At 42.1% G+C, this 10024-nt stretch overlaps 1 protein-coding gene across 2 annotated transcripts in view; it reads right to left on the reverse strand.

Annotated features, from left to right (window-relative positions):
• LOC113155157 (tenascin) overlaps positions 1–9349 on the reverse strand; it is a 34410-nt gene extending 25061 nt beyond the window's left edge. For both annotated transcript variants that reach the window (XM_026349712.1, XM_026349711.1), the window contains exons 1-5: positions 9308–9349; positions 5379–5749; positions 5173–5224; positions 4851–5069; positions 121–1485 (exon numbers count right to left, since the gene is read on the reverse strand). In XM_026349712.1, coding sequence (XP_026205497.1) covers positions 121–1485; positions 4851–5069; positions 5173–5224; positions 5379–5516 — 1774 coding nt within the window. In that variant the 5' untranslated portion in view covers positions 5517–5749; positions 9308–9349. The remainder of the gene's footprint in view (positions 1–120; positions 1486–4850; positions 5070–5172; positions 5225–5378; positions 5750–9307) is intronic.
• Between the last annotated feature and the right edge of the window lie 675 nt (positions 9350–10024).

Genomic DNA, 10024 nt, shown 5'->3' on the forward strand with positions numbered 1-10024 from the left:
ACCTTTTACAACTTTTCATTGTTGTTGTTATTCTTCTGTTACTTAGTTCTACACATTAAATTTAGTGATCATCAATAATTAACCTCGCCCATTGTAGATGGGATCAGGTTGGTGACTCACCTGTATCACAGTTGGGTCCAGTCCTTCCTTCCTCACAGAGGCTGCAGTCCTGTCCAGTGAACCCACGTCGACACATGCACTTCCCTTTGACACAGCGCCCTCTGCTGTTGCAGTTTTTGGGACAGCCTCTGGCAGAACAGTCTGGTCCGGCAAAACCAACACTGCAAACACACCTGCCGTTAACACACTTCCCGCGGTTGCTGCAGTTGTTCAGACAAACTTTTTCAGAGCAGTCGGCCCCTGTGAATCCATCATCACAAACACACTGTCCATTGACACAGCGCCCCCTGTTGTTGCAGTTTGCAGGGCAGGAGTGTTCAGAGCAGTCGGCCCCTGTGAATCCATCATCACAAACACACTGTCCATTGACACAGCGCCCCCTGTTGTTGCAGTTTGCAGGGCAGGAGTGTTCAGAGCAGTCGGCCCCTGTGAATCCATCATCACAAACACACTGTCCATTGACACAGCGCCCCCTGTTGTTGCAGTTTGCAGGGCAGGAGTGTTCAGAGCAGTCGTTACCGGTGAAGCCACTGTCACACACACAATCACCGTTTACACACTGTCCACGGTCACTGCAGTCATTGGGACATGTTCTTTCGGAACAATCTGGACCAGTGAATCCATCATCACAAACACACTCTCCATTACTGCAGCGCCCCCTGTTGTTGCAGTTCTCAGAACAAGCCACCTCAGAGCAGTCCGCACCAGTGAATCCACTGCTACACACACAGTTACCATTAACACAGCTGCCATGGTTGTTACAGTTGTTAGGACAGGCCCGGTCAGAGCAGTCCAGACCTGTGAAACCGGGATTGCAGACACATTGTCCACTCACACAGCGCCCCCTGTTGTTGCAGTTTCCTGGACATGAATTTCCAGAGCAGTCAGCACCAGTGAATCCACTGTCGCAGACACATTTACCGTTCACACACCGTCCACGGTCATTACAGTTCTTAGGACAGGTTCTCTTTGAGCAGTCCGGTCCGGTGAATCCAGGATTGCACACACACTGTCCACTGCTGCAGCGCCCCCTGTTGTTGCAGTTTCCAGGACAGGCTTCATCCAAGCAGCTGGGACCTGTGAAGCCACTGCTGCACACACACTTGCCATTCACACACCTGCCCCGACTGTTGCAGTTGTCAGGGCAGCTTTTCTCAGAGCAGTCGGGGCCGGTGAAACCAGGATCACAAACACACTGTCCGTTGACACAGCTCCCGTTGTCGTTACAGTTTCCGGGACAGTTGGTTTCGCTGCAGTCTGGTCCTCCGTAACCAGGGAAACACACACACTTTCCATCCACGCAGCGACCCTGGTCACTGCACTCATTTGGACACTCGTCCCCTGATTTAATGGAGCAACCTGCACCTGGAACATAGGAAAGAAAGATGGAACGACTGCTTAGGATTAGGAAGAACCGACGGACTCTATCACACAATCATCTTGAATATATCATGTTTTATTCAGTCCTGTGTAGCGTCTATGTTAAGTTCTGCAGAGTTTGTTAAAAGTCAAACTTTTTATTGTTGTCTTCTGGCACCGCTTCGTTCCTCAGTTCACCACATTAGATCAGTAATATTTACTTCACCCTAAAATGCTCCAGTTGTCAAATACAACTCTAAATGAAAAGATGAATATTGACAAAACATTTAGTGACTTTTATTTACTGAGACATTTATTTAGAACAATGAAGTAAATTAATTGAAACATAACATGAACCAGAAACCTTCCCTTCATCATGCTGCTTTAGTTTTTGGGGAATGAGGGTCTAATCCTTTCTAACTGCTGCAGCATGCAGCTTTGCTTTGACCACTTGTGTGTTTATTGGAGGGTGGAGGATATCTGCAGCAAACTGGGAGGAGATGGAGGCTGAGATCACACTGGGCAACGAGCAGAATGGACACACACACACACACACACACACACACACACTGTTTCTATCTTTGTGGAGGGAAACTGCCTACACCAACCTAAACCTAAACCTCATCCCTGAACCTTAAAACCTACTTTAATTTTAACCCCAAAGGCTCCATGACGTTGTAGCACTCACTAAATGTCCTTTTTCTGTAAGGAAAAGATAACGTGTCCTATATAATATGTAGGATATAAATATATCACACGCGTCAGCTCATAGTTTCAGTTGATGTCTGATGGACTGAACCATCTTAAATCAGTCACAGCAGTAAAATGACAAAACTATTTAACAGTATACAACTTAAATCAGCTCCACCTGATGCAGCTACAACATTAAAACACTGAACTTCAATATAAGTTGTAAAGTTGAAGGTGATATTCTGACGTGTGTCATTTAAAATATTTCAAACATAGGTTCTTCTTAATTTCTGATGATGACTAGATATTAACATTAGTTTATATCAGTGTATGTTAATAGAGAAACATACATATTTGTTGAGTAAATGTTTAATGTGTTTTTCTTAATGTATTTGTGTGAGTGAATTTTCAATATATGAGACTTTCAGATGTTTTTACCACTGATTAAATTCTAGTAGTTCTTATTATCTCAGTCATGAGAGTGAGACGAGTCATTTGTGCATTGAATTAATGGTTCATTTGTCTTTTTTGCTGTTTTCCGTGGTTCTGTTTATGTGTCCGTCTTGTTCTCGAGTTGTCTCTGTTTACTTTAGTAGAACAAAAGAGGAAATGAGAAATTCAGAGGGAGATATAAACACTTCACCGTTCCTCTACAGAACTCTGTCACTGATAATAAAGATGTGCTCCGCTGCCCGTCATCTGTTGACTAGCTCAGCGGCAGACGGTCAGGCTTTCATGCTGGATGTGAGAGCGAGTGCAGAGTGAGTCAGTGGAACAGCAGGAGCAGCTACAGGCAGAACATTGAACTAATATGACCTAATGTGATTGGCTGAGGCAAAGACATGTGCACGCGACACGGCAGACCGGGACTGAACCAGCGTTCAGCTCTGATGAAGAGTCACAGCAGAGTGAGATGAGTCAGAGCCAACGTGTTGGTTCTGATTGACTCTGTGTAACTGAGGAAACGTTCCCTCAGTCACACTGAGTGTGTGCAGTCACAGCAGGGAGCCGCCAGACACCGTCATAATAAAGGAGTGGTGCCTTGCTCAACGGTGTTTCAGCACCAGCTGGACCAGTGCGGTGCCACCGTTTTGTTTTGGTGTTTTTTCATCTACATTTTTGAATCGACTTTGGTTTTGATGACCTCTTGACTTCTTGCCTGAACTTTACCATCAGTCAAACTGCAGCTTATTATTATTAAACAAGCATAAAGTCAGATGTATGGTTTATTTTAAATTGTAGAAACGTTAATTATACCTTTAAACAACTTGGCACAAAATTAATTGAAAGCCAGAATTAAAAAACACAAACATAATCTCTGTTTTAGCCCATTGAGCTGCTGGCTCACCTTGTCTGTGTGAAGCAGCAGTGAATCCTATAAATCTAGTCCTCTACATATTGTACGACGTCACTGTGGGTCTCCTTTTGATTTTTAATATATTAACTGTTAAATAATTAGAATAATAAGTAATGACTTTTTCCCTCAGCAAGTTTTAATTAGTGTGTGAAGCTTTCACTCTGGGGTGTCTCATAAAACACAGTTTAAATATTAGAGTCCTGTTCACAGCTTCTGACTGACGAGAAACGAAAATTCGATTTTAAGGAACCAAAAAAGAAAAAAATGACCTAAACTGTGTTTAACATCCTCTTTTAGTTTTTTAAAATGAATTCTTAGAAAGAAAAAAAACCCTTGTGATAACAAATACAGTTAAATGATAAACTGACAATGAGAAATAAAACTACATTAGACCAGAATCAGCTGAAGTCAGAAACACACACAGTGAGATTCACTGTTTTAGACTCTGAATGGGATGTTTTAAAGTAAGAAATAAATAGAAAAGTGGACTCATTCTTGGAGGTTTTGTTTGAAGTATTTGGGCTCTGTTGTCAGGAGCAGAAGAGAAAACCATCAGTCATCATTAACTCCAGAACAACTGAGCAAACAGGGACTTTTCAGCTAATGTTTCTTCAACACATGTTGCTATAAACACACGATGTGCTGCAAATTAATACCAGGAACCCCCAGATGTACTGATTCACACTGTAATCACTGTAAATGGGCTCAGTAAGAGTCTAGACTTTGATTCTTGTGATCTTCACATTAAACACATCAGACCATGAACCCTGGTGGAGGAGCTTTGTATTTGTTGTAATATGTAGAGTTATTCTAACGTGATGGGGTCATTTCAATCGTCCTCCTTCCAGTTGAACTGACTGAAATAATGTTTTGTTCTTTTTCTTTATGAGCTCATTCTCTGTGAGGTTGGTCTCTGTCTGTCTCTGACCTCATACTAATGTGAAGCAATCCAGCTGTTAACACAACACAAGTGGACGACCTGAAGTTAGTTTCAGATGCTTTTTATAGTCCATTTGTGGCGCACTGCGTTTTTACTGGAGAGTCTGAGAGACGACATGATTGTGTTGGAGAAGTAAACTGTGGCTTTGGATTGTATTCATCTCTGTCCACTTGTGATGTAAATAATAATATATATAATAATAATAATGAAGTTTAAGGGTCGTCTATCAGCTTCTTAAACACGATTCCTTATTCCACTTCAGTGATTCCTGTTCTCGGTTCTCTTTATTAGCTGCACGTTCAGCTAATAATGTTCACGCTGTTTTCACTTTGTCCTTTTTTATCCTATTTAACAGTGACCTTATGACACCAGACATGATTTTACCTTTGCTCTCCTTGGAGGTGCAGCAGCCTCCATCAGCTCCTCCACATTTCTCCCTGAGGGCCGACACCTCGCGCTCCAGCCTCTCCAGACGCTCTCGCAGTGCAGCGAAGTCAGCGTCGCAGCCACAAGACCCAGAACCTGAACCAGGACTCGAGGGAACCAGTTTGATCTTATGGGTCAGGACTAGAGGAGAACCAGGAGCCAGGTCGATCTCTTTACCTGTGAAATACAAAGATGATCGTCTTCTGAGTTCAAGGCGATAAACTAAAGTTACACGGGCTTGAAATCGGGCTTGTAACCCACAGGTTACAGATATATTCACCTCCTTCACCGACATTAGATGCATCATTGGCACAGCCTTCAGAAATCACCACCTGCAAGAATGCACGATGGAAAAGGTCAATCAACGCACGTCACTTCCTGTACCGGTGCAGCGCAGGAACTAACAGGCACCTGTACAACACGTTAAACTAGTTACACCTAAGACGTCCTGAAGTCTTTAGACCTGCCAATTCATTAACTCGTCACCTTTATGGAGTCTTGCTTGGTGTCCCTTGGTGTCCTTTGACCTCCCACCTGTAACTCCTGAGAGGTCGATTGGGTCGGAGCAGCCAGGGGGAGGACGAGGACGAGGAGGAGGAGGAGGGAGGGGATGAAGGTAAACATCACTAGGATCAGATCAGGACAACAGGAAAAGCCTCTGGTTGTTTGGGAAAACAAGGGGAGGGAAAGATGCTGGACTGTTTGTCTGATTGAAGCTGATTGTTTCCAGGGTTGTTCACAGAGGTTCACATTAGTCACTTGGTCCCCGGGTCAAAGGATCTCTGTCAGCTGCTGGCTCTTTGTTTTAATCAAAGTCCATGATGTGACGATGTCGGCCACTTGTTGTTCCGGTTCCTCTGTAACAAAGACAGAAACACATATTTCAACTCCTTTCGAATTCCTGTGAGCTCAGCAGACGTCACGTTGGTCACAGTTAGCAGAAATGCGTCCATCAGCCTGTGAATGTAGCGTGTGAGCCAATAAACCACAATGGAAACAGGAAGTCGGGCTGAGAGTCATTAGTTCTCCTGCTTCACAGGCTGGTGGCACATGGATCACACTGCAGACTGACAACGTAAACAGAACCTCGTGTTGGATTTGTTCTGTTTTATTGGTTCAGTCTCGTTGGTGCTGACTGGTTTAAAATGTCCCCGTGCACGTGAAAGTTCACTGACTATCGGTCAGGTGTTAATAAACCTTAAATCTACTGTACGTACATAAACGTCCATCTGTTAGTGTCACTTACGGTACACATTATGATATGTTCAGTCACTCCTACACACTGACACACTGGTCTGACTGGTTATAGTGATGTGGTCCAGCTTTTTCAGAGTAAACTGAATGAATCTAAACTAACGAATAGTGTGTTTGTCACGTTGATTCTGAGAAATGTTGTAAAAGGTGGGTTGAACTTAGATGGCTGAATTTGATTTGAAATACGTTCCAGTGTTTCCTCCTAACTTTAACTTTAGGTAACTTCAGCAGCAGCACTACTACAGTATGTTTGTGTCTATAATCTAAACTCTTGAAGAATTCAAGTTATCAACGCATAAAGTAAAAACTTTATGAAAAGCTTTTCAGATGAAAGGTGAAAAAACTCTATAAGAACCAACAGGAACCACATTATTATTATTAAACCACAGTAGAAAGAGGTTTTCCTTCAACATCCACAGTAGCTGAACAGCTCTGTATCAGGAGTCAAACCCTAAATGATCTAACCCCCGTGTCTCCTCAGAGAGGTGTTCAACCAAAGCCCGTTAATTCCTGACAGATCAACTGTGTTTCCTCCATCCAGCTCTGCAGCGGCACATTTAAACGCAGAAAGCAGCTGCTGAGAGGAGTTCCTGGTGCTGGACCAGAGCCCACATCAACAGCATCACGTCATTCTGTCACTCAGTCAGCTGCAGTGACACGTGAACAGCAGAATATTCATTTCTACATATATAATATAAATTATTAATACATTTACACGTATTCAGGTCTGCAAAGTGGCTTTTTTTCTTTACTCTAACTGTTTTTCACAATCAGGAACCAAAACTCTTTTGTCCTCTTGATGTTTCTGTACAACTGAACCTCACTCTCCACTAAGATTAGAGACTGTTTCCTGTTTACAGCTCGAGGACAAGCTGACAGTGAAAAGTGAAACTGCACATATCATTAAAGTGTTTCCCGTCTTTCAGTAGAAGGTTTGGTTTTGTCACCACAGTGATATTTAACTTTTCTTTTTAATAACCGTCAAACAAATCACATCTCTCTCTATGAACATCACTGTGTCGACCTCTGATGGAGAAAAGCAAATGGAAAAGAAGAAGAAGAAGAAAATTAACATCAGTGTCAAAGTTTAACAATAATACAACAGTTTCCAGTCTCTAACTCTTTTTTTATTTGATTTAATTTGATAGTTATATTATAAATATAATATTTATATTTATAATGTTAAGTTAATTTATTTACCTTGTTAAAGTTCTCACTGTACAAAGCAGAATCTATGACTACATCAAACATCATTTATTTACAGTTTTTACTGCAGAGCAAACACTAAACACTAAAAACTCTTTGGACAGCGTTCCCACAGCCGTGTCTAGACCCCCGAGTCCGCCTTTCATGCCCTAAACCCATCTTCTTGACATTAAGGGTTCTGCAGATAAACTTCACCTGTCCTGTCCAGTTAGTGAGCATGCTCTGTCGACTTCAATGAACAGGTATGTTGTAAACACCTGTCTTCTACAGCTGGTACAGAAAACACCACGATGACTCCACACTTACTCTTCACCTTTTCCTTTTTCCTGCTGCTGCAGGTTCGTATCTTTCAGCCTGAGCTGTTTCCTCCTGTTCACGCTGTGAGTGTAGCTGAGGCCAAAGTAAACTTCTTCTGACGGCTTCATTCAAACACAGTCGACCTGTACTTAGCTGTGGTTAGAGAGGACCGTAAGCATGTGATCCGTGAAGGCATGTGGCTGTGAGCTGGATGGAGACTTCACTAAGGTGCTGTAGTGATCAGTCATTTCAGGTGAATCCAAAAATCATTTAACAACAACAGCTGGACAAATGATACAGTGGTTAGTTTCAAGTCAGATCATGGACTGTGGTTGCATGAAGGCCCATCTGATCATAAACACACCGTCTGACTACATTACCCACAATGCATGCAAACCAAACAGCTGACAGCTGGTTGGGAGTTAACGATGTGTTTCTGGTAGTAAACTCTGAGACCAGTTTTACTTTTTAAACCTGTTGACCCGAGGACTTTTCAGACCTCACAGCTCCCTCTAGAGACACAGACGTGTTTCTACACAGTCAATGTTCATCTCAACACCTGGAAACAGGAGCTCACGTCACAATCACACATTGATGTTCAGTGGTCACTATATTCTAAATGGGTTGAGCAGCTTTTACCTCAGTAAGAGCTCTGACTGGCAGCCGTCACCAGCTTCATTAACAAGTCCAGACATCGAGCTGCTGTTAAATCCATCACAGACCAGGGCGGAGACTTTTACAAGCCAAGGTCATATGGACACCACACAAAACTATGACGTCACTTGGAGGAGAGACCGGTCTGTCACTCACGAGGTCGGCAGCCTTCACTCAAATTTGCATTGATTTTCATCACAGCTGCAGTTAAAACCCTCAAGCTCCAGCAGTCTGCACTGGAAAACTCCACATCTCCACTGGATCTCACCTTTTAGTCTTCTACTCCTCAGGAGAGTGGACTTTATTAAAGGAGGCAACGAAGTCAACTGATGCAGTGATTTCACTTTTTTACTGCTGCAATCTGCCTGGTCCAGCATTTTCTAATAACTGATTATTTAAAAAGAAATAATGTCAGATAATATAATCAGATTTTTAACATACATCTTTGTTTTAAATCAAACAGGAGCTTCTTGTATTATTGTGCACGTTCATGATGCTGGAATCAGTCAAAATGTTTTAAATTGAGTAAAAGTTTCTTTAACATTTTCTTCAGTAAAGATACAACATGCCTAGAATTATTCCTCTTAACTATACAATTATTTTAACAGGTTTATAAAATGTAGAACTTTTTGTTTTTTGTCTTTTATTTTCTGGTTCACCTGATTTTTGGGTCATAAAGCATAAAAGAATAATAATAAAAAACAGAATGGTGAAATTGTTAAGTCAGTAAAAAATGTAAAAAAAAAAACATTTTGTCTGTTATCACTAAAGATAAAAACCATAACTAATGATCAAGATACCTGCAAGTGATTAGTTGACGAAAGAGTTCAGCTGAAGTTGAAAATGTATATTTCTGTTTTATTTCTGTATTAATGTTGATGCAACATCCACATTAATTAATTTTAAATCTGAAGTGAATGAAATTGATCAAAGATGCAAAAACAAGTGTTTTGAGATTCTTTGCACAAACTTTTAATTAAATGAATAAATAAAAATCTTCTTACCTGCTCGGACCTGTGATGAGTTTCTGTCTCAGTCGGTTTCTGTCCGGCTCTGTGCAGCTCCCATTGACTGACCCACAGAACCAGAGGGAGGGGTGGGGGTGACGGGTGCACAGAGAGAGGGGAGGAGAGCGGTGTCGTTTTCTCATACTGGAAGAATTTTTCCTCCCTCTCTCTCTCTCTCAGTTTCTTTCTCGCGTCTCCTCCTCCTCACTTTCTCTCTGATGTAATTCTATGTGCTTCTCAGGTCCCTCTTGGGTGGGGGCTCTGCAATGGAAAACATCTGAATTCTTAGATGTTTTTTCAGGGGACGCAGGGGCCCGAATCGTTTCATGTGTTGTGAAGTCGTCTCTGTCCTCTGCTGGACACACCATGACGTTAGAGCCCGGCTGTCTCTTCCTCTCTGACTCTTTGTTTGGGTCTGATGTTGATTTCGATGCTGTGCTGACAAACCTGCTCTCGCATTGACTGTCAGTGGAGCAGCTCCAGCATCTGACATCACACACAGACGCTTGGCTGCGTTCAGTCTTGTTTTACTTAGAGGGAAAGTAAATCAAGTCTCAAACATATTATTATGAATATTTCAAGAATATTACTTCAATCTTTGAGGGTTAGAAGGTTTGTGCAGAGCTCAGTAACATGAAGCATCAGGACCAGATTCTGTTAACTTCTGTTAAGTTTACCATCTACAAATTCAGACAAATTAAGTGCATGTAAAGT

The sequence above is a fragment of the Anabas testudineus genome, chromosome 11, assembly GCF_900324465.2.
Source record: "Anabas testudineus chromosome 11, fAnaTes1.2, whole genome shotgun sequence".
NCBI classification, from domain to species: domain Eukaryota; kingdom Metazoa; phylum Chordata; class Actinopteri; order Anabantiformes; family Anabantidae; genus Anabas; species Anabas testudineus.